This window comes from Balaenoptera ricei, chromosome 11, assembly GCF_028023285.1.
Source record: "Balaenoptera ricei isolate mBalRic1 chromosome 11, mBalRic1.hap2, whole genome shotgun sequence".
NCBI lineage: Eukaryota > Metazoa > Chordata > Mammalia > Artiodactyla > Balaenopteridae > Balaenoptera > Balaenoptera ricei.
Window position 1 is genome coordinate 97,450,068 of NC_082649.1, and position 26,072 is coordinate 97,476,139.

A 26,072-nucleotide genomic window follows, 5' to 3' on the forward strand; every position below is an offset into this window, starting at 1 on the left:
GGAAAAAGCCAATATACACCGTGACTGAAATATTCATGTACCCGAAAGCCTATCATGAGAAAAAACCTCTGGGTCAAGTGTGGAAAAATTGAGATTTTTCTATAGGTGACTAGAGTTCTGCATATCTAAGCTCTCAAGCTCCCAAATCCATACTTGAGTGGTAGGTAGTTGTCAAATTTCACCTTAATATACCTAACATAAAAAGCTGGGAAGACTTTTGATATTCATGCTCCATCATGATTAGTCAGTGTTAATTTTAGTGTATCCCAGAGGATTACACAGCGTACTTCTCTTGCTATAGAAGTGACTATTAGCCTTAGGTACTAAGTATTTTCTATCAGACAGTTATAGTTTTGTGGGAACATGATAAGATCTGTGCAGCAATTAACTCCATGAGCAAAAATGACAATACCTGGATTCTACTGCATTATTTAGATGTATTGTCAATATTAAAAATATACATATATATGTATGTATATATACATGTATATATGTACATATATTTCCAATACTTATAATACATATATATGTGTTCCCATATATATGTATATATATATATATTTCACGTTAAATATGCAAAACATTTTCAACCACATGTGTGGATCAAAGGCTTTTGTCCATTTCTAAAACCAACCAAAACCTCAAATCCATCAACTTCTTGGATCAGAAGTATTTGTTTGATCAATAACCTTAAAACTCTCATAATATTCTCCATGCCTGGAGCCAGTTGTATACTTAGACCTCAATAAGTTTACCTTCATAACTTTCTAGAAAAATAGTGTTTCTTTGTTAGGACAGGTGGAATGATAAAACTTAAGCAGCAGAGAATCTTAAACTGTCAGTAAGCTCCGTCACAGTTTATTTGCCCTTCATTGTGCCCCCATTAACGTCCCGCACTTAATGGATCTCAACACTTGTCATGCTCCATTATTGTGACTTTTTTTTCCTTCTCTCTCCAAATCCACACATTAAGCTCATTAGCCATTACATGCTCCAAGCCCTAGCAGGGTTCCTGACACATACAGAGCTCAATAAATATTTACTGAGTTGAACTCTAGGTGAAATAGTATGATCATAAGGTCCTTCCGCTATTGCCAGTGACTTTCTTTTGGACTTGGACCAGGAACTCAGGGTACCTTATGACAGATTTCATTAAAAGGAAGTGACTAAATTACCATGAGCTCCAGCTACACATATAGAAAGCTGGACCGTTTGACTTCTGCTGTAGTTTTAGATTTCTTGTGTGGTTTTTGTCGTCCACCCATCCATCCATTCATCCATTTTAAAGAATGATGTTTACATTACTTTGCCTGTCACGAAGTAGATTTGTTGATGAATGTGTGAATACCTCCTTAAAGTCTTTATGATCTTCTTTAAAGTCACTCTTTAAAGTGACTTTAAAGTGAGTTTAAAGTCACTCTTCTTTAAAGTGACTTCTTTAAAGTCACTCTTTCTTAAATCTATGCCCCATTCTGGTGTATTTAAGTATCAGCTTAGTTCTGGCTGCTGTAAGAGAATACCATGGACTAGGTGACTTTAAAAAAAACAATTTATTTCTCACAGTTTTGGAGGCTAAGTTCAAGATCGAGGTGCTGGCAGATTTCATGTGTGGCAGGGGCTTGCTTCCTAGTTCATAGATGGCCATCTTCTCACTGTGTCATCACATGATGGATGGGACAAGGGACCTTTCTGGGTCTCTTTCTTAAACACACTAATCCCATTCACGAGGGCTCTGCTTTCATGACCTAATTACTCTCAAAGGCCCAAACACCTCAAACCATTACTTTGGGGGTTAGGATTTCAACATATGGGGGAAGGGGGATAAAAACATTCCGTCTGTTGAGAATATTCAGGTATGGATTCACTTTCTCAGATATCCTTACAACAAAGGCTCCAATATGATCCACTCTGCCTCCTACTTCTGATTCTTTTCAATCTCCCACTCAATCCCAGTGGAAGGATAATCTATCCTCATAGAGCAACTGAATATACATTGGACATCTATGGATGTAAGGGCACCGGAGCTACTATAGTGTAAAGATCAGTGAGGGAGAAGAGGTGGAATTTATGGATAATGCTGAAAATGATACCAATTCGTGGTGACCAAAGCCAAGCTTGATGAGAAATGTATCATGAGTAGCTGTGGGTATACCTGGTTGGGAAGGTGAGGTGTAGCGGCCCATCTGCAGATGTCTTGGCAGTCATTTCTGCAGTACAATCTTATATTTACTACATTTTGCCCAAAATATGAAGTTCTTTATCCTGACTAAAGAAGTAATAAGCCATAAAGAACAAAATACATACATTGTACAGACTAATTATTTAAAATGTGCTGAATACTATATATAATGAATTTGTAAGTTGTCAAAACACATATTTAAAAAAAGAAACCTTTACTCTGAAAGACAAAATGACTCTTAAGACACATACTGAGAATTAATCAAAATATCGTTATCTGTGATTTAATATGATTAGCTCTTCAAACTGTATAAAATAATTTGGTACAACTACATATTTCACCAAGATGGCTTTTGCAGAAAATGGTGGTAAAATACTTTGAAAACTGTGACTGACTTACCTGTACAGTAATCATCTAAGTTTTATTCTACTTTGAAAATAGTTGTGAGCAAAAGATATTTCAGTGCTAACATTTTCTATTACTGAAGATGGTAAAAGAACATTTTTCTGCATCTAGCACATGTTATTTAGCAAACATCTGTCAGGGTAGATACCTGCCATTAGATACAAATTCTTTTCAAAAATAATAGTTAGCTTTTAAGTCTAAGATAAATCAAAGAGTGAAAGCAACTAATGAGCTCTTAGCAAGGACTTTATCTTGGGGAGGGGCATCTGTTTAACCTTGAATATCAGCAGTAGGAACAACTCCTAGCTATTAAAAAGCATCCCTGGGAATTTTTGAAAGGGTTCCATTTTCCCTATTGAGAAACATGGAAATTATGCACCCTTGCTCCAAGTGAAATTGGAATCACTACAATCAGAAACATCTCATCTTTGGTTTTCTTGGGTTTTTTTTTTTTTTTCACATCTTTATTGGAGTGTAAATGCTTTACAATGGTGTGTTAGTTTCTGCTGTACAACAAAGTGAATCAGCTATATGTATACATATATCTCCATATCCCCTCCCTCTTGCGTCTCCCTCCCACCCTCCCTATCCCACTCCTCTAGGTGGACACAAAGCACCCGAGCTCATCTCCCTGTGCTATGCGGCTGCTTCCCACTAGCTATCTATTTTACATTTGGTAGTGTGTATACGTCAGTGCTGGTCTCTCACTTCCTCCCAGCTTCCCCTTCCCCCTGTACCCTCAAGTCTGTTCTCTACATCTGCGTCTTTATTCCTGCCCTGCCACTAGGTTCATCAGTACCGCTTGAATATGTCAGTGGTGAATGCACAATTCACACAAATGATTTGCCCATCGTGTGTTCTTTTCATCTCTTTCTTCCTCCTTATCTATTCAAATTCACTTCTATTTATCATCACAGGAATGTTTGCCAAGAATTTTTAAACACATTCTTCCGTTCTTCCTTTTACTTAGATGAGGATGACCAGTGACTTAGGGAAGTTGGCGTATTTAAACAGTGGCAACCAGTCACCATACATACCTGAATGTCCATTATGTGCTCTTCTTAAGGAAATGGGATGCCTCATTGCTCTGGGATATACTACCCTGGGGATTGTCTTTCTGACTCCCTCACTGCTCAGTCTAGTGAAGGCCTCTCAATAATTTGGTCATCATCCTCGGAGATGATTGCTTCCTGGACCTGCCTTTGTCTTTAAAAGAAATATCAATGCCTTTGCCTCACCGATAAAATCTTTCTCAGCCACTTAGGTCTTTTCTGCTGGGCCTTTGATCTAGTCATCAATTCCTGTAGATCAGTTCGCAGTCCTGCCTCACTGCCGGTGAGTTTGGGGGTCTCCATTTCACTCAGTTCTATTTTCTGTATATTCCTGGTCCTTGCAAAATGGATCGTGTCCTGGACCTGATCCTATTCGCTCAAGTCCTATCCTTGTCTTGGCCTATTGCCTGTTCTAATCTACCAATTTTGCATCTGTTTCTCCCCTTTCTCCTCACCCCTTATCTGCTACTGCTTATCCTGTAGTGTAATACGTAATCAGCTGTGATGGAGCTGCTATGGATACGGTTGTTTTTATGGTGTTTTAAGTGTATAGTTGAAGTAAAAGGTATTATTAAATCAGAAGTTATAACTCTGACCCGTAAGAGTACACCTTGATTTTGACAACATCATGACTGAAGAAGCACCCCAATTTCAGGAAAGTTACAAGTGAAGTATAGATAGCTTAGATTTGAAGTATTGTGGTAATGCAGGACCTTTTACTTTTAAAAGGAAAGCTGTAGATAATCCAGAAATATGGAAAAATCAAGACTTGGAAGGAGAGCCATATTGGAGACAAGATTTGGAAACTGGCTAGCCAAGAATAATTTTGATTAAATTATCTAATAATTGATAAAATATTCATTAACTTTTCAGGATGGATAGAAGCAAAATTTAGCTTGTTTTCAACTTTTTGGATTATGCCAACTATACTTTTCTTTAATAACAGGGAGGCGGTTCAGACATTTGTTCACAAACTGATTTCTATCCGGGGCTGTTTCTCCTCAAAAGGAACTTTTGTGACGAGAAAGATAATGGATCCAAGAAAGAGAATATTTAAGATAATAATTAAACATACCTATGATATAGTCCCACAGACTAATCTAGCGCTGCTTTGTGTATCTGAGACATACTATGCTAGCCTAAAATTAATATTCTTTTTTACTTATAATATTTCCTTTATTTTTGGCCCCCTCCCAATCCTTGCATACATGCTTCACTCTCCAGGCTTTTCACAGAGCATATGTGGAACAAAGATTGCCCATTGTGGGCAAAAATAATTTGAGATTAAAAAAAAAAAATCTCTTTGGCTAACAGATTTGTAAAGCTTGTATCCAAATGACTAAAGATAAGAAGGTTATAACGTCTCCTTAATCCATTCTGAGCTGAAATCTCATACTGAGGCTGGGCTGTATAGACATTCCCACCACAAGCTACACGTCTGTTTATTTTCTGCCTTTTGAACACTGGCTCTCATTTATCTCTGAATGCCCTGTTGGGCAACGTTCAGCACGCTAATGTGACAGCTTTGAGTTAGCCTTATAAGGGGCACTTTGTGAAGTGGCTTTCACATCCCTTCATACCATATTAGAGACTGGGTTGGCAGTGAAAATATTTACAGTGAGGGAGTTCTCTCTTTGTTCACATTTTCTGTTTTTTGTAGTTGCTGTCATCTCCGTGACTGCTTCCTTCTCAGGGCAGTGAACCAGCTAATGACAGCATGCCCTCTGTATCTATTTTGAGGGTGAGAGAGGCTTGCCTTGCTTGTGTGGATGGAAATGGGGTTTATCCATGACACTTGACAACTGAATTGTCACCTTCCCCTCAGATGGTTTCCTAATTATAATTTGTTCTGTGCAGGGTCAGGAAACAGAAGAATAGAAAAACAGAATCTCTTTGCTGCAAAGCAAATAGGATCAGGACAGCCTGGGAGCCAAGGAAAGTCAGACTGGAAATAGCTCCAAGGTGCTGGCTGGCTGGGAAGATGTGCTATTTGGGAAGGTTACTCAGGTGGTTCAAATTGAGTCTAACCTTAAGTGAACTTGACTAATGATGGGCTCAGTGGTTTCTATCTCAAAATAGGCTGGCGCTCAGGTACCTTGTTAAGATTTGAAATTACCATTTTGAAAGTGCCGTCTATTACTGTAACTTTGCACTCAAACTCCCATTTTTAAGCAGTCAGTGGAGGTCAAATGTGCAACACTGAGAGAGCAGTGAATTGAAAATTTCCCTGGATGTTTTAATTGCCTTGCTGTAAACAGCATAGGTTATTTTAAATGGCTGTGAGAAACCACTAGTCACATATGAAGCATGATGGTTTATTGACTTTGAAGGGGGCATGGTTTGGTAGTTGAAAGAATGATCAGGCTTGCAAATGCCTGAGCATCTTGTTTGTCAGTATTTTGTTTCATATATAACCTTTCACTGTTTCCAGGACTATGTGAGGTTTGGAGGGGAACTGAGTTAATTACTGTTTACATCATGGGGAACTTGAAAGGATCCTTAATCCACCAATTGTTAAACAACCCAAGATAAAAGGTGTTGACTTCTTAAGAAACTGTTTGGGTTACTCCCCTCCTTCTCTGTCTCTTTTTCTCCCTCTTCCAATTCTCTTTTTCTCAGTCTTTGTTTCTTTATCCATTGTTAAGCTCTTCATTTTCCACTTTCTCTCTCAGACTTCCTTCCATTTTTTTTTCTCATAGCCAGAGAACTTGTAGTTTGTTAAAAAATGCTTTTGGACACCTTATCTCTGAGATATTGGGAGCAAGATGCACAAAGGCCTCTTTTAACAGGTTGAGTAAACCTCAATTATCTAAACCTTCTGCTTCAGAGGAGTTATGCAAAGGTAGGCAGTGGTCAGAAGCTGCAAACTACTCCAAATTGGCATGATGCTTGTCTTAAAAGAATTCATCACTTCACTAAAAAGTGATACCACTTATTTTCCAACACTCTGAAGGAGATATTTGGAGAGATACTCTTCTTTTTGTATTTTGAGACAGCAGCCATCCTTACTATATTTTTACAGTGTCACAGCTCTCTCTCCCCTAAAGAGAGCTCACATCTCTTTGCGTCCCTAACATCTTCCACAGGATGGCTCCAGTGAAGTGTTCAGTGAACAGAACTGATCAGAGAGAGGATCAAACCCATCACTGTGGCTAGATTCACCATCACTACAAAGAAAATGGATTAGAGCATCCAAATCTAACAACAATGCTGTATCATCTCATACAAATTAGAGTTAATGATTCAGCATTCATAATATCACCAATAACTGTTAAATTCAAGGTGGTTACCTCCTACTGCATTATTAGCGTTCTTTTTTGTTAATTTTTATTTTATGTTGGAGTATGTTGATGTATTTTATATTGGAGTATGTTGTGTTAGTTTCAGGTGTATACGAAATTGATTGTCATACATATACATATATCCATTCTTTCTCAGATTCTTTTCCCATGTAGGTTATCACAGAATACTGAGTAGCGTTTCCTGTGCTATACAGTAGGTCCTTGTTGATTATCTATTTTATATAGAGTAGTATGTATATGTTAATCCGAAACTCCTAATTTACCTCCCCACCTTCTGCATTTGGTAACCATCAGTTTGTTTTCTATGTCTGTGAGTCTGCTTCTGTTTTGTAAATAAGTTCATTTGTATCATTTTTTTTTTTTTTAGATTCCACGTATAAGTGATAACATATGATATTCGTCTTGGTCTGACTTACTTCACTTAGTATGATAATCTCTAAGTCCATCCATGTTACTGCAACTGGCATTATTTCATTCTTTTTTATGGCTGAGTAATATTCCATTGTATGTATATACCACATCTTCTTTATCCATTCATCTGTTCATGGACATTTAAGTTGCTTTCATGTCTTGGCTATTGTAAACAGTGCTGCAGTGAACATTGGGGTGCATGTATATTTTTGAATTATGGTTTTCTCCAGATATATCCCCAGGAGTGGGATTGCTGGATCATATGGTAGCTCTGTTTTTAGTTTTTTAAGGAACCTCCATTCTGTTTTCCATAGTGGCTGTACCAATTTACATTCCCACCAACAGTGCAAGAGGGTTCCCTTTTCTCCAGACTCTCTCCAGCATTTATTGTTTGTAGACTTTTTGATGATGGCCATTCTGACCGGTGTGAGGTTATACCTCACTGTAGTTTTGATTTGCATTTCTCTAATACTTAGTAATACTGAGCATCTTTTCATGTGCTTTTTGGCCATCTGTATGTCTTCTTTGGAGAAATGGCTATTTAGATATTCTGCCCATTTTTGATTGGGTTGTTTGTTTTTTTGATATTGAGCTTCATGAGCTGCTTGTATATGTTGGAGATTAATCCCTTGTCAGTCGCATTATTTGTAAGTATTTTCTCGCATTCTGTGGGTTGTCTTTATATTTTGTTTATGGCTTCCTTCCACTATTAGTATTCTCTAGAAAAGCTTTTACTTAAAATATTCCTTAGAGTGTAAGGAGGTTTTTAGGTTTATTTTCTTATACTAACTAGGAAGACATATCCTTTAAGTTATATATATGTAGCATTTGTCATTAATAATATACATAGTAAATAATAGTAAACGCTATGAAAAGGTATGGTATAAAATAGTAAATAATAATAAAATAGTAAATAATAAGGTAGTGAATATTATACTATACACACAAACATACACACACACACATAGGATATGTACAAATATTTTATTTCAAAACCTGAGAGAAACTAGCTTGGAATTTTCTCACATTTGTTTTACTTCCAATATTGTTTGTCAAACCGCAATGGCCAGTTTTCAAATTTGGAAAGTTTTAGGTGAATTCTGTGTCAGAAACAGAGATGTCAGTGTTCCTTAATATGATTATTGATTTTACTGTGGCGATAGATTAAGATCAGAATGAAAAGTGAACTCTTTTGTCTGAGGTATAATAGAGGCAGCCTGGATAAATAGGATTCTTTTAAGTAGAAAGCACACACTTTATAATGTTAGACAGATAAACGTGAAAGATGGCTACAGGAAGACTAGAAAAAGTTCAAAATTAATGTACGGGGTCCTTTGCTTAACAAATCTGGCAGATATAAAAGAAAAAGACAAATATTTGAATAGAAACAAAAAATTCTCTACCTGCCATCATAGTTCTTCAGCTTTCAAAACATTACTTAGTTATTGATCTCCTTGAGACCATTTAAGATTTGTGACTTTTTAAAGAGTATATCCATTCCCTGTAAGAAATAAAATGTGTCTTCATACCTTTGCTTGGCATTGTAGCAGGGAAATTATCTTTTGTTTCTATTTTATTTTCTATGCATGAATATAAACATGACTTAAGTCTGCCTGCTGGAAACCAGGCACCAACACCCATAGCTCATTGCTGCAGGATGCATGGGCTGATCATGATGATAAACAAATCTAATGGATCCTTCATTTGGGATGATAGTTTATAGCTTTAGGTGTTTTCTTAGCACTAGTAGTGGCGAAATCAAGAACTGTAAATTCTGAATTGCTCAAAGTGGAGAAGGTTAAGGGAGCTATCTTTCCAATCCATGGAGGAATATTATGGCTGAAAAGAACAAGGAACTTGACTGAATTATCGCAAAGTTGTCTTTAAGTTGAAGTCGGGAGAACAATTTAAAAAAATGTGTATATATATATATATATATATAATTAAACTTGTCCATATTAAACCATTTTTTAAAAAGAGTCTTGGGTGGCAGAAGGCTGAACACTTTTAGCGAACTTTCATGGATGTACATAGCAGAAGAATTACAAAGGTCATGCCATTAGAAGCACACCAATTTAGTGCCTGGAGTGTTTTCACAGAAATAGGAGTACAGTGTAGGGGTTATTTATAAGCTAATCCTAATGGAAGTGTACTTCCAACATTATTTATCACCTGTGCTCAACTATGGTGAATACGCTATTAGGGAATTATTGACTGTTGATGGTCTTCTTTGCCTTGTAAACAGTTGACTTAAATTGTCACCTGTATCTACTTCTCAGGTCCCTGGCCTGCAGACACACGTGGCCGACTCTCATCCATCCTTCAGGGTTGTGGCAGGTGACGGCCACTCTCTCTCTATTCCTTCTATTTCCTTAGTGATAATACTCAGTTTTATTTGGGGCGACAGTGTACACAACTAAACGACTACATTTTTCAAAAGTATTTTCTGGCAATGAGGTTTACCATGAGACTATTTTGGACAGTGGTATATAGATGACAGTGTTGTATGCAACGCTGGGAAGATGCCATAGAAGGACTTCACCCAATTGGAAACGGTGCCCCTTTGTCTTTTTCCGTATCTCCCATCTTGCTGTCTGGAGTGAGTCCATGATCGCTGGAACTTTGGCAGTATCCAGGACCGTATGTGGCATTGAGGATGGACTTGACTTGATAGAGTGGTGTAGCAGAGAAATACGAAGAGTGTGGGTCCCTGGTAATCATGGGACTGCCATGCCAGCTCTGGACAGTTTACCTGTCAACTTATTTCATGTGAGAGAGAAATAAACATATTTTTGAGCAACTGTTATTTTGACTTTTCTATTTTTGCAACCAAATCATTTCTGAATTCTTACTGATTAAAAATCAAAATGTCTTACTAATTCTAAAATCTAATACAGAGACGGACTAAAAATTTAGAACAATATAGATTTTTGGAAACATCACTGTAGGACGTAGTCAAAACATGTGATTTTAGTCCTTTCCCAGTGACTCTACGGCAATGTGAGTTTTGGTAAATTACTTTCCCTCTCTGAGTGTTATTTCCTTCTCTAAAAGTAGAGATCTGAATCCTTTAGCACTAACATCCTATCCTTGAGCATTTGACAGACATTGTCCTTGCAACCTGGCTTCTAAAAGAAAGATCAGTAAGAGGACAAAATGCCCAAGTCCAGCCAAGACTTGCCTCTATTGGGAATCCATGCATCATGGAGGGGATTAGCAGTTCCATCTCAAATTCTTTCCAGAAGCAACTGTGTTAACATGCAGCTAGTAGTACATCATTCATGACATTCTCCTCCTCAGTCTCCACAGGAAGCAGTGAACCTAAAATGTAATTACAGGTAAAAGATATGCAATCATGGTAATTAGAAGATGATATGGTAGCAGGTGATGTGATAGCAGAAGTTGTAGTATACAGGGAAGGAATCTTAAAAATGGGAAATTCTAGAACAATCAGTATTTCCAACCATATGCAGTGAAGAGAACCTACCAGGCTACTGCAATCTGAAAAATATCTTGAAATTTTTACAGGAGGTATTTTCTCACACACATACTTAACCAAGAAACAGTCTCCTGATTTCAGGTCCTAAAAGCTGCAGCGAAAACAGAGATGGGTAAAATAATTTTATTTCTAGAGGGAGGGGTTTGGGCCAATGAACGACAGGACTGCAGAAACCAGTACAAGCCCCACTGGCGCGCTGCTTGCAGTTCTGTTTACTGTAAATTCAAATATTTCACAACAATTATATCAAGGCCTCTTAATCCTCAGTGAACTTCACCAGTATTCTGGACCTCTGGCTAAGACTTAACCCTCCCAAAGCTTTAGTATTTGTTTTTCCTTTTCACTTCTTCTTTGTCCATCCAGGAACTAGGAAGATGGACTGAGAGAAAATAGACAAAGGCTCAGCTTTGCTTCTTCCACTATTCCCTGTGATCTGCAGACAGAGGAGAGCCTTATTAACAAAGTCAGCAGATTCCTTATCACCCCTAACAGCAGGGAATAGCCCGCCTCATATACCAGGTGAAACTATGTAAACCTTTTGTCCCAGAGATCTTGTTGAGGAATCAATGACATTTTCCCTAATTGCCTCCTTGTTGAGTGATGCTAGTATTTGAGTGAAGGAGCCTCTTAATTATTACCCTGGAGGTATTTGGGACTTAGTAACTCTTGGGATTTCTGTTTATGTATCACCTAACTATTCTTCCAAGAGTGCCATCACTGACATAGAAAGATGTTGTATAGTTTATTAGTCTGTAAGAATAAGTATTGTAATAAGAGAAGAAACAAGATCAATTTAAATAAGTATTAATTTTATTTCATCATCTCGTCTTATTCTTTGCTATAAACTCGGTGGAATTATGGATCCTACCCTCAAGCCATACAAGTTTCTCTACTTTCTTCAAAAGAACCCCACTTCTTCATTACTCTCTACATTTGTCTTTACCACCGTCTTTCCCAGCGTAGGCTTTCCTTCGCCTCTTTGCTGGGGAAATCTTACTCCTATCCTCCAATTATCTTGCACACCTCTTGGTTGTGTCTTCTCCAAAATTCCAGTTTCTCATAGTTGTTCTCACCTTAGTTGACCCTTCAGTATTTGATTTAGACCAGTTCCCTCCACCAAAGTGGTTTCTGGGGAACTAGACTAATCTAATGATTCTGTGGAAGAAGAGGATGGTGGACCACATGTAAATGCCACATATTATGGTCCCCCATATGGTGAGTAACAATGCATGAATGCACTCAGGGAGTTCTTTATGCATTCTTTAAATAATTCTTGCATGCTTACAAGCATGTCAAACTCAAGTTAATTTAAATTGGTGACTCCATAGTTGCCACGAGACACATTTATTTGTCTGCCAAATAATCATTCACTTATCTGTCTTCTTCCCTGCTAAGAGAACCCAGGTTTTCTTTTGTTCCTGGCAACAACAAATCCATCATTAGAAGTTAAATCATAAGTCAATCATGGCAATCACTGTTTAGAGTACGGATGATAATATGACATAATTTCAGCCAATGAGATATGAGGAAAAGATGGTGAGGAGGGGGGCATTTCAGAACAAAATCTCCGTGATCAAAAGTCAAATAGATAAAAGAGAAAGCCTTTGTCTACCAGAGCTCTCCCTTCCTTCTCTTAATGATGTCATGTGAAGTGTGATGCCTGGAGCACCAGGAACCACCTTATGAATCTGAGACAAAGGTTAAGAGAACTTCAGTGAAAAAATCCAGTCCCTTGGCATGGTTGAGTCACTGTACCAATCTGAAAACCAGCTACAATCCAGATTTATTTTGTGATTGTATTATCTAAGTCACTATTAATTGAGTAATAGAACTCACTGTAATGTTACTTGTAGCCCAAAGTATCCTCACTTGTGATTTTCAAATACCAATGACACTCCAGCATTTCTGCAAACCTGCAATGTACATGATGTGATCCAATAAGATACATAAAAGAAAAGAGAGACATAGTTTCTTTCCTCAAGGAGTCTGGTAGCATACAAAACTGGTAATAATAAAAATGGGATGAAAGCTAAGTAACAAACGGCGAAGAGTGTTGAGGACCAAGAGAGGACTCTTTGCTTAGCTGGAGAGAATCAGGGGAAATTCCCCAAAGCAGTTTGCATGTATTAAACCTGCATCTTGAAGAAGTATTAGGATTTAAATAAGTAAAGATAGGAAGCAGGTATTTCAGGCCTGTACATAGCCCATACATAAATAAGGCCACAGAGAACTAAATACATTCATTCTGTAAAATTGTCTGATAAATTTATCTGGTCTGATGAATTTGATTATAGATATACTTTGGAATAACTTTGATGTTTTGTATGTGTGTGTATGTCTGTGCTTTAGAACATTTTGGAGGCCTTAAAATGCAAGTTTACTCTTAACTCAGAATTTACCTTCTACCTTATCTGTGGTACCACCGTCAGTCCTTCTTTTATTTAGCTGTTTTGTTTCCTTTGTGATCTGTATCTCTCTGTATATGTGAATATGTATACATATCTATATATATATATTTACACATATATGTGTGTGTACATATATAGTTACATATTAGGTTGTCAGATCGCTAAAACTGGTTTACTGTATTAATTATTATATCTATAGTTCCTAAATTTTACAAATTAAAAAAAAACTGGTCATATGCCATTGGTATAGTAATGTGTAATCTGAATTAAATAATAAGGAATTATTTACTGTGCAGAACTCTAATGAATCATCTTTTTTGTATTAACATATAGTCACCAAATGCTTGTTTACTTGGAATATAAGCCATACAAAAGCTAAAATAAACAACATAGTTTTCTTCCTTTTCATAAGGGAAAAAAAATAATAAATTTTTATCAAGTAAGCCTCTTTCAGGGAATCAAAGGATCAACACAGATTTAACTTCACCTTCTGGAACATCTACATCTGTAGTCTTATACAATGAGAATTAATGTGCCTGCAGCTCTTCCAGACCCTGACAGTGGCTTCTGAATCATTGAGTGAAGATTGCATCTTGTTCGGTAGCATTTCTAAGTGCACTTTATTATGCCCTTACTTTTTCACAACTGGAATTCACATAGAGTCTAGCACATAGTTTGCTACAATATTCAATTAACTATAACACTCCATGTTCAAACATCCTTAATAATCAAGATTTTTTGGACTATAATGTACTTACAAAGGTGGCAATGGTTCTCAGAGAGAAAATAAGTTTGAATTTGATTTCATTCTCTCCTGAAACAGACTTCCTTCACTGTAAGAATCTCCTGGCTGTGTCCCTGTAAAGGACTGAGCCTTTTGGCCCCATTGTCCCCGTGCTATCTACCAAGAGACCGGATGACTAAAGGTGCCTGGGAAGCACGCTGAGCTTTGATAATTGGGACGATTGGCAGGTAGAAATGAAAATAGGTAAGGTAGAGACAGGCCACAAGACATTAAAAAAATCTCCTTTTATTTTCATTTTGTGACCATGTTGTTATGAGTGCGGTTGTCCTTTTACCCTGACGGACCTCATGCCCAGTGGGTCTCAACCACAGCAATTTTAAACAGCCTCCCCGCTCCCTGACGCACCACATGCACGCATGCACGCACACACACACACACCACACACACACTACACCACACACACACCCCACACACCACACACCGCACACACACCTCACACACCACACACACACTACACCTCACACACACCCCGCACACACACCTCACACACACCACACACCTCGCACACACCTTGCACACACACACACACACACACACACACACACACACACACACCACACAGACACCACACACACACTACACCACACACACACCCCGCACACCACACACTGCACAGACACCTCACACACACCTCGCGCACACACCACACACCTCACACACACACACACCTCACACACACACACACCACACACACACCACACACACCTCGCACACACACGGATACTTTGCATTGTCTGCAGTCATTTCTAACGATGACAACTGCAGGATATACTACTGGCATCTAGTGACAGAGGTCAGGGATGCTTCTAAACATTCTACACTTCCCACTGTACAAAGAATTATCTGACCCCATATGTCAATAGTACTAAGATCAAGAGATGCTGCTCTACAGAGATTTGACATTTGTACTGCTAGCAAAACACCTTAAAGGTCACCCTTGAGTGTTTGAAAAACCAAACCTCTTGGTGTGAGAATCTGGCCCTCAGAGCCTGAAAGAGATCTACGATCATTTCTAATATGTTGAGAAATGTTAAAACACTTACTTTGGTTACTTTTTGTTTCTTAATATATAGTTGTTTATAGGGATATTGGACAGAGATAATTCAGAGACATGTAAGATTAGGAAGGACCCTGATAGGTCATAAAAATTATTTCCGCCCTTTTCTTCTCTCCGTTTGCCTGGTAAAATGTACACTGGTGATTTCTGTGGTGCCATATTGGGAGGGAAATTTTCCTTTGTCCGTTGTCTTTTTATGCTATGGATATATGGGTAGAGGTATTTCTCCAATCTACAGAAGGCCACAGAAAGCCTATTTACATACTACACACGCATGCAACCTTTCACACACTTGTAACCAAGATGCCTATCTAAGCAAATAACACTGGACAGAAGAGCCCTGTATGTGACTATGGTACATACAGTTTTCATTTTGTAAATATTCCATGTTTGCCCTGTGGTATAGCTTGGGCTCATATGATTAGCCTCATTTTATGGGTAGAGAAATAATCCTGGAGAGTGTGTCTCACTTGATGGCACCTACATGTGTTGCTATTTGGGCGACTATAAACCACCCAAAAGTTATAGCTTTCTCCTGATCTTCTATGTTTCATAGGAAATAGGGAGAGACAAGTTTTATCTCCAGCGCTGTTTCTAACGTTTGCCAAGTGTGAGATGTGAAAGATACTATGTTTTCCTCCCTTCCCCTGGCAAAATCATCATCTTCATCGTCATCATCAGTAACCACAGCCTTATATTATTTCCTCTCAGGCATTTCAGTAAGAAGATTTTTTCTTTTGTCTATGAATTCTGACCTCGCCTTGATACTGCATCTCACTTGTTCACCTTGGTCTAGGTCAGGTCATGTGATTTCCCTTGAGTCAGCCATGTAGCTTAAAGGAACCCTGTGTTCTGATAGGCTGGCTTGTGTCACACACAGCATCTGGATCCTGCAGTACCACCATCTCCTCATAAACTACAGGAACAGAGTGATGTGGAAGGCAAAACAGTCAATATTCATGACAATAATATCTGTATCAACTATAGGGTGTTACAAAGTCTCATGAGATTATATATGTAAAGTATTTCACCTCCAAAAGCCTGGTATATAGAGAGATTTAATAAAGCAATAATAATAAAAAATAATAGATAACATTCTTTAAAATATTTATTAGACAAATTTGACTTGCAATCCACACATAAAATTACTTGGTTCTAAGAAAATGGTTACTACCACTTACAGAATGTTAATGTATTTGGTGTCATACAATTAAAGAAATGAAAGGCAAAGGAAAAACAGTTGCAATACTTGATGATAATCTTTGTTGTGAGGAATTTAAGGTTGAGTGAAATTCCAGACTTTAAACACATTCAAAATTATTAGTCATTCCTCAGTACTTTGAAATAAATACTATCAAAAATCAGAACTGACGCCCAGCCATCCTAATATGAGCAGAGATGTTACCTAGAGAAGAGATACATGTAAATCACGGAGAGTGGTGCTTCAAAGAATGAGCCTGAATGGATTATTTGACCATTTTTCCTTTTGGGGGGAATCCATATCAATAAAGCTTAATAAGAACTAAGAGTGAAATTACTGCTGACTGTGAACTTAATAATGCCCCACTGGGAGTTCATTAATATCTCAACAGGTACACTGAAGCATTATCTTAATTGCTCATGATGCTTCCAAAAATTGCCTTTTACAAGTTTTGTGGAAACTCCCCTCTGGAGCAGGTGTTAGTACATTTTGGATTGCCTTTCTTGGCTGTGCAGATTCCCCAGGAACCTGGTGGGGCCGTAAACCTCATTTACCTTTCCAAAGGTAAGAAGTTCCCAGGTGACTGACTTTGTTATAGGCGCTACCCTTATAATATAAAGAAGAAGAAGAAGCTCAAAATGCATGAAACAAATTTCAGATCTTTCATTTTTTTCTACATAAATGAAATGGTTCTACTTTTTAAAATAAATGTTTAGTATTTATTTTTCATGGCAAGTTCATGTTGGAATAGGAGCAACAGTTTGGATTTTTAAAATATTTGCATTATTGTGATCTAGTCCACATCTGGATTTGGATCTTCAGTTATATTTTCCAAGCCTGTGGGATCCCTTTGCCTTTAGAGTGATTATGGGATAAAACTAAATTTAGAAGGGTTCTATCTTGTCAACACTTAGAAAGTAAAAGTTTTGCTTTACACCAAGTTTGTCTTGCAGAGTTAGAGTGAACTCTGGGCACTGTGGTGTATGGTGCTTGGAGTTGCCAGGTCTCAGGCATAGAGGAAAAGAAACCAGAGTGAACAATCCCCTAAATGACTCCCTAGGTCCTTTTACGTTTGAACCCCAATCCATTGCCAGCTTGTTCTACCTGCCAGTGATGAAGAAGGAAATCCCAGGGAAAAATGTGCCAGGGAAAAGAAAGAGTGACAAAAGTGTTTGCTGCTGTGACTTCAGCTGCCCCTCAGAGCCCCTCCCAGGGCAAGGATAACTCCCAAGTGCTGTGGGTCCCTCTGGCCACACCAACGCTGTGCAGGAGGGATTCTGTTTCCTTCAGATTATTTCATTCATTACTTCACTGGCTTACTCTTTTATTCAACAAATAATGATAAGGTTCATATTCTGTACCCAGTGCAGTGCTATCCAGTCATGATTAAATGATGAACAAGGTCAGTACTCTCCAGGAAAGGTGCGAACAATAAACAGATAAACAGATAATTGTTTAATCAGAGTTGTGACACTTCTAACCAAAGAAAACTAGTGCTCCAGAAAAACTCATCAATTGACTCCTGCTTTCTAGGGCAAATATGGGAGAGGTTAGGAGGGAGCCTTGAGCACCTCCTAGTGAGTGGTGTGTGCCACTAATTGGATAGAATTTAACTTTGGGTGATTCTTTCAGTCCACCTAAAGAATTCAGTCACCACAATCACTTGTATTGGAGAGGTACAAATATTGATGACTTGAAAGTTTTTTACAGTGTGTAGAAGATGTAAGTTACTTAAATGTTCATTTTGATTTTCTTGAAAGTAGTTTTCCCCTAGCCTGTTTCTCTTAGATTAACAGAAATTCTTAAATATGCATAAATATTTTAAAAGTTAAATTAGAGTGAATTGGGTCTTCCTTTTCCTATTTTAAGAATAATGTATGGATTGGGAAAATGTTACATCTGATGACTTGAAGAATGTTGTTTTTATTTCTTTTACTGTTTGCTTTACAGTGCTTAAAAGGTGTCAGTAAAGTTGACTTGTACATAAATTTTATTTTATTTTATTTATTTATTTTTTTAACATCTTTATTGGCGTATAATTGCTTTACAATGGTGTGTTAGTTTCTGCTTTATAACATAGTGAATCAGCTATACATATACATATATCCCCATATCCCCTCCCTCTTGTGTCTCCCTCCCACCCTCCCTATCCCACCCCTCTAGGTGGTCACAAAGCACCAAGCTGATCTCCCTGTGCTATGCGGCTGCTTCCCACTAGCTAGCTATTTTACGTTTGGTAGTGTATATATGTCCATGCCACTCTCTCACTTTGTCACATCTTACCCTTTCCCCTCCCCATATCCTCAAGTCCATTCTCTAGTAGGTCTGTGTCTTTATTCCCATCTTGCCCCTAGGTTCTTCATGACCTTTTTTTTTTTTTCCCTTAGATTCCATATCTATGTGTTAGCATACGGTATTTGTTTTTCTCTTTCTGACTTACTTCACTCTGTAGGACAGACTCTAGGTCCATCCACCTCACTACAAATAACTCAATTTCGTTTCTTTATATGGCTGAGTAATATTCCATTGTATATATGTGCCACATCTTCTTTATCCATTCATCTGTTGATGGACACTTAGGTTGCTTCCACGTCCTGGCTATTGTAAATAGAGCTGCAGTGAACATTTTGGTACATGACTCTTTTTGAATTATGGTTTTCTCAAGGTATATGCCCAGTAGTGGGATTGCTGGGTCATATGGTAGTTCTATTTTTAGTTTTTTAAGGAACCTCAATACTGTTCTCCATAGTGGCCGTATCAATTTACGTTCCCACCAACAGTGCAAGAGGGTTCCCTTTTCTCCACACCCTCTCCAGCATTTATTGTTTGTAGATTTTTTGATGATAGCCATTCTGACTGGTGTGAGATGATATCTGATTGTAGTTTTGATTTGCATTTCTCTAATGATTAATGATGTTGAGCATTCTTTCATGTGTTTGCTGGCAATCTGTGTATCTTCTTTGGAGAAATGTCTGTTTAGGTCTTCGGCCCATTTTTGGATTGGGTTGTTTGTTTTTTTGATGTTGAGATGCATGAGCTGCTTGTAAATTTTGGAGATTAACCCTTTGTCAGTTGCTTCATTTGCAAATATTTTCTCCCATTCTGAGGGTTGTCTTTTGGTCTTGTTTATGGTTTCCTTTGCTGTGCAAAAGCTTTTAAGTTTCATTAGGTCCCATTTGTTTATTTGTGTTTTTATTTCCATTTCTCTAGGAGGTGGGTCAAAAAGGATCTTGCTGTGATTTATGTCATAGAGTGTTCTGCCTATGTTTTTCTCTAAGAGTTTAATAGTGTCTGCCCTTACATTTAGGTCTTTAATCCATTTTGAGTTTATTTTTGTGTATGGTGTTAGGGAGTGTTCTAATTTCATAGTTTTACATGTAGCTGTCCAGTTTTCCCAGCACCACTTATTGAAGAGGCTGTCTTTTCTCCATCGTATATTCTTGCCTCCTTTATCAAAGATAAGGTGACCATATGTGCGTGGGTTTATCTCTGGGCTTTCTATCCTGTTCCATTGATCTATATTTCTGTTTTTGTGCCAGTACCATACTGTCTTGATTACTGTGGATTTGTAGTATAGTTTGAAGTCAGGGAGCCTGATTCCTCCAGCTCCGTTTTTCTTTCTCAAGATTGCTTTGGCTATTCGGGGTCTTTTGCGTTTCCATACAAATTGTGAAATTTTTTGTTCTAGTTCTGTGAAAAATGCCTACATAATTTTTAAATGATAATTTAAAGGTGTGAGATGTTTTTAACCCTGTTTGGTACTCAACATTAGCAAAACCATTTTTGTGTGATAGACAAATATTTTATAAAGAGTAAAGAACAACAGATTACAATGAGATGAAAATTTAGTCCTGCAATAAAGATGAAAATTTTTTTGGTTTTTAAAATGGGGAAAGAGAGGCTCAAAGGGAGATGGGATATTTATTTTCATGTTGCAGAAGTGTGATTACACTAAATTGTCTTCATCAAAAGATCAGTTCTACATTTCTGAAGGAGACTGGCAAGGGGGTAGAGTTTCAGTAGCAGAAAAGGAAAGTATAGCTATGATATCAAGGGGAGTGTGTCAGTTAATCACTAAAGATGACTAATAATAATTTGGTCAGTTTCAGGTACCAGTTATAATACATACTTCAAAATAACTACTCTGTAGACTTAAACATTAGTTTGAAAACAGGTAACTAAATATACAGGATAATAGTTGATAAGTAACAGAGCATATTTCATAGGTTACATACACTCTTGCTGTTCTTCATCTCCTATTGCTGGGGGGAATTTCCTTATATAGCCATATTTTTATCTCAGAAATGAAATCCATTTGGTCGTTCGTTTCTTATTCTAGCATCATTATATGTATAATGTACAAATAATTACCCCTGAATATAGGATGTGTGTGTGATACTAAACGGACATATGAGTCTTAAGCTGCTAGGTGTTTCTTATTTATAATGGAAGGGATAAACCACTTATAGCAATCATTTCAATGGGTAGTGAGGAAATAAATCTGCTTCACCAGGATTTTCATTATTAAAATTTGGAGCACCGTTTAGAAAATGCATTTGCATTGGAGGCATTTCACAATCGCGATGTTTTACCACAGCTACATAAATGCAAATTTAAGTAGATGGCTGGATGTATCTTTATTAGCACTTGTTCAAAGGTAGAAAGGGATTTTGGCAGGGAAGGCATCTGTGCAACAGCACAAAGATTTTACATTTCCACAAGTTGAAATTGATGGAATTGTATTGCCATGCTTGGCTTCTTCCTTTTTTATTTCAGGTAAGGAAAGGTGTTTCTCTCCCTCCCTCCCTCCCTCCCTCCTTTCCTTTAATTTTCACCCAAAGCCTTTATTCAGTTGATTTTTTTCACCTAAAATTTTATAACCCTTGAACTATAAATGAAACATAGGAAACTCAATCTTTTCACATATTTGTATAAATTTTAATAAGACATTTATATAAAATGTTTTAACGACAGTCTAAGGGTGGCCTGTAAAATTGCTTTCAGCGGCTCTGTAGTCAGTACTATGGACAGAACTTGGCCTAGACTACAGTAATCTAATACCCTTCCTTATTTTATGCTTGTTGTTCAAATGTTTTAGCAACAATTCAGGAAAGTATCATAGTTAAGAGTTTAGAAGTTTGCATTAGGCTGTGTCAGGTTTGAGTATTGCTCTGTCTGTCTTACAACTTTGTGACCTAAGGCAAGGTCATAATCTACTTTCAAGTCTCAATTTCTTCTTTTGTAAAATGATTTAATAATAGTATAGTATACTAAAATATAGTGAAGACTTTTTACTGTTCGTTAGATAAGGTAATGCATATAAAACTTTTAGTGATAACCCACAAAGACCTACTGTATAGCACAGGGAAATATGCTCAATATCTTGTAATAACCTATAAGGGAAAAGAATCTGAAAATTTTCATATATATATATAACTGAATCACTGTGCTGTACACCTGAAACTAACACGATATTGTAAATCAACTATACTTAAATGAAAATAAATAAGTAAATAAATAAAATTTAAAACATTAAAAATAAACCCCAAACTTTTAGAATATTCTTGCCACATGATGAAGAGTTAAATAAATAGTACATATTATTTCTAAAGCAATAATGATAGAAATATGTAAACATATTTTCTTAGGACAGTGAGGGAAATGTTTTTGCTAAGGTGTCACAGAGAACTTGGGAAGTCAAATGTGGAGAATGTGTAAACTTAGTAAGAAAACACACACTTTTCTCTCTTCTGATTGTCGTTACCCCATGTATTAAGTACCCACACTGTCCCAGGCATCATGCTAAGCAATGCACATTTGTTATTCCTGCCCTTCAAAACAATCTTATACTAATTAATAATGTAACCAACTCAGTGAGGTGAAATATTCACCACAGTGAACACTAGTGAACAGAAACATGAGGCTTCAATTCCAGATCTTCTCAATACCAAATCCCATTTTATTTCTACTGCACTTCACTACCCCTATAATTGAGGAGTTACTCAGGTGCAGACCGTCGGGAGACTTGGAGGCTTTCTCACAGTGGCTTTGGATTTCGAGTCAGGAACGGAGAGCCTGCCCCTGGTGGTCATAGAGCAGAACTGCATCAGGGATGGGCTGCATGGAAAATGGTGGGTCATCTACCGTCAGGGCAAGACTTGACTGTAATGTTCACCTGGAAAGGCTGGTGGAGAAATGAGCTTTACAGAGATGGTAACCAGCTTTGAACAATGTCAAATGGGTAAACTTGAGGCAAATTGCCCTGAAAAAAGAAAAGTAGGTTAATATTGAGTAGAATTATCAGGGCTCAAAGAATTAACTTGAGTGTAGCTTTGACATCTTTGGGGCAAAGAGTTGCACTGTTGGGCTTTGTCTGAGCAAAGATCAAAACTGGCTTTTAGATACATGAGAAATCTTTATGCTAAAACAAGGGTAAGTCCTGGGAGAGTTTACAGCCAGAATTTTGTAGGAGTTGATCATTCTTACAGGTAGATAAATCATACCTATCATAGTCTTCTGCATGCTAGTGTTAAGAGAAACAGCTGGGGAGCATTCATTGTAAAAGTAACTAGCTTAGAGAGCCTGACGTTAGACCCTAAGCCATGCTCCTCATCTATGGCTGCTTCAGGTCTTCTCCTAGAGTATTTGGGATCCTGGGTAAATATTTTTTTTCAAGGTTTCTCTCTAAATGAGTAATTTTCTTTAACTAAAATCAGCATGTCAGGACTACTCAGGTAATCTAATCTCAAATGATCCTGAGAAAATAAATACTGTGCCAGTCAAGAGGAATAATCTGCTCATTAAATTGTCCTCTTGGAACCAGGGTCCTGCTCTAGGATGATCTATATAGGCACAAGTTCTAGAACTCCTTGAGACATCTGGTTAATCCCACGTGCAGTAGAGGGTCAGAGAATTCTCTAAAGGCAAAAAAATGGGAATCAGAGGTCCATGTGGCTCCACTCAATCAGGACTGTCAGCTCTCTCTCAGCATCCAAATGAAACTTACAAAATTTTGAGAAAGGCCCTCCAAAGTGCCAGAAGAGCTGAAATGATGGTGTTGGGGCAGGGAACCCCCTTACCTGGGTCTAAGGGTGTTAGTGAGCTATCAATACTTCATAATGTTCTTGTGAAGAATAAATTAAATAATGCATGCAGCTTACTTAGATATTTCCTCATAGGTGATCAGCACTCAGTCAATGTTAGATGGCTAATGACATGTACCAGTATTCATGAGATGTGTCAACTAAACCAATTTCTATACACGCTCCAGTTAGGCTGTTGTGTCTTTTGTTTCTATTAATGTATAAGAAGTAAAGCATGATTCACAATGTTAGCCAGAATGGTTAAAGTTATTTTTCCTCCCAACCATCATGCTCTATGTAATTCCCATTCCATCCCCATTCCTTTCTCCAAGACGAGAAAAAAGGCCAAAGCATAAAAGTAGATGCTTCTTGTGCTGTTAAGAGGTGGTTGATTGCATTTAGGTGGTCTACACTTCCATGATATGTGTGGCAAAACACACTTCCTCTTTGGAGCTCAAGCCCTGTATTTTAAGTAAATTGTCATAAGTATACATGAATCTCTCACATCCTGATGGTGTGCCCTCATGTGGTGATTTCTTATCTTTTCAGATCCCCCAGATTAGTTATGCATCAACGGCACCCGAGTTAAGTGATGACCGTCGCTATGACTTCTTCTCTCGCGTGGTTCCGCCCGATTCCTTCCAAGCCCAGGCCATGGTAGACATCGTAAAGGCCCTGGGTTGGAATTATGTGTCTACTCTCGCATCGGAAGGAAGTTATGGAGAGAAAGGTGTGGAATCCTTCACGCAGATTTCCAAAGAGGCAGGTAGGAAGAGATTGCAATGATCAAGATGACCCTCTTTGAATGTCTGTGGCTTGTAGAGCTCTTTCAATCTTTATTAAACAAACACTATTGGTAATCGCCCTATCCCTACGCTCATGTTTCCCCTTGCCTGTGAAGTAAATTTGCAAAGTCTTCATTTAAAACGCTTTGTTGTTTTGGAAGAGAATATTTTCAAAACTATGAAACTGAAATCCCTTTAAGTATTAGTGGAAGAAATGGAGAGAAAAAAATAGGTACTAAAATTGATATCTGACTTCTGTGTAATAGATAATAGTGTGGATTGCAGGCTGTATATGGAAACATGAGCAGGTGTGGCTAAATGTGCCTCTTCATGTGTCCTTTCTCTCCGCCGCTCTCCAAAATGGAGAGAATTGTTTAAATTATGAGAACCCAACCACAGGGACACTTTGCTTTGAAGGGGAATGACACTGAGGGCTCTGAATGACTTGGCCAAAACAAAATTAAGTAAATAATCCAGGCAGTAGAATGTACTTAGACAAATAGTCTTTGAAACTTTAGATTCTTTTGAGAAAAAGACAGTTCTGTTAGGTGGCATTTGGAGAAGATTCTTTTATGTATGTTTATTAAGCTCAAAATGGAGGTAATGGGTTTGAATGTTTGGCCAGCTGCCTTCCATCGGGCAGATTTTGAAAAAACGAGACAACATCTTCAAACTTAGGAATCATGACAATAAATACGCAGGCTTCCCCATATGGAAGTATTGGATCTAGTAAACATATTTATTTTTTTTTAAATGCATGCTTGGATATTCCTAAAAAGCTCTTAGGCTAAAGTCTGGTCCTCAGTTTTGATGGTAAGAATATTATCCAACTTGTCATTGACCAGAATAGTTAACCTAACCATAAAGCAAACAAACAAGCAAGGCAGTAGAGACAGAGGTTCTTTTCACGAGGAAAGATGTCATAAATCCTGAAGACATGGCTTTAAGTATTTTGCTTTCAGACTACAGACATCCTCAGGCATGTAATGCTCCCGCATATAGATGGTGTGTCTTTACATGGCTACTGAAAGAAGGAAGCCCCAACTTGTTTGTGAATCTTGTGCTTTTAACTCAGCACCTTATCATGATCTCTAATTTGAAAATTTCATTGGAGGGCTGGGTCAGTCTTTGTACTCTTCCTTTTGGCTGAAATACTGTCACTGTTAACACCTTTGACTGCCGAGCTCCTAGTCATTTACAGGGCTCATCCTAAACGCCATTTCTAGGTTCAAGCAAACGTGCACACAAAACTTCCTGGATTCTGTCTGCTTGGTCTTGTGTTTCTACTGGCTCCTCCCACAATAGTTATCATTCATTAGCATAATTTGCTGCTGTTGTTGATTTCTGTCTTGTCCCATAGACTCTAAGAGAGATGGTGTCTGTCTGAGTCACTACTGTAGTCCCAGCTGCTTTGTTTCTAAGGGAAACATTTCTGGTATAATTCAGCGAGAAACTTTCTGATTAGGGAAGAAATCTTAACTCTGGCCTTGCGTCTTGCATGCTGTGACTTATAAGACTCATTAACAACTGAATTCATGAATCTTTAAAGAAAAGCCTAACCACTTTTGATAGCTATGTGTTTGTTTCTTTCTTTGTTTCTTTGACTACTGCTTTGACCACAATAATGTGAGAGGCCCACTTAAGGACATATCTAAAATATGGGCATAATAGCCAATAGGTAAGACAAGATGAAGAGAAAATATGGGTAAAATAGTAAGATAAAGCTCAGAAATAAAGTTCAAATACCTTCTTGTTCTACATAATTGCTGCAAGTGGATCTCAAATTTAATACTGCACTTTGTACTGGACAAAGCAAAGGACACTACCCAGTTTGTTACAAAATGTACAGTGTTCAGAAGGTCAAAATCATGTTGATTGTTCAATAA

At 37.7% G+C, this 26,072-nt stretch overlaps 1 protein-coding gene across 6 annotated transcripts in view; it reads left to right on the forward strand.

The window, feature by feature from the left end:
* GRM7 (glutamate metabotropic receptor 7) overlaps nt 1-26,072 on the forward strand; it is a 788,856-nt gene that overhangs the window by 245,588 nt on the left and 517,196 nt on the right. For 5 of the 6 annotated variants that reach the window (XM_059940238.1, XM_059940239.1, XM_059940241.1 and 2 more), the window contains exon 2: nt 23,951-24,167. In XM_059940238.1, the coding sequence (XP_059796221.1) occupies nt 23,951-24,167 (217 nt within the window). The remainder of the gene's footprint in view (nt 1-23,950; nt 24,168-26,072) is intronic. The other variant, XM_059940243.1, reaches the window with a different exon arrangement.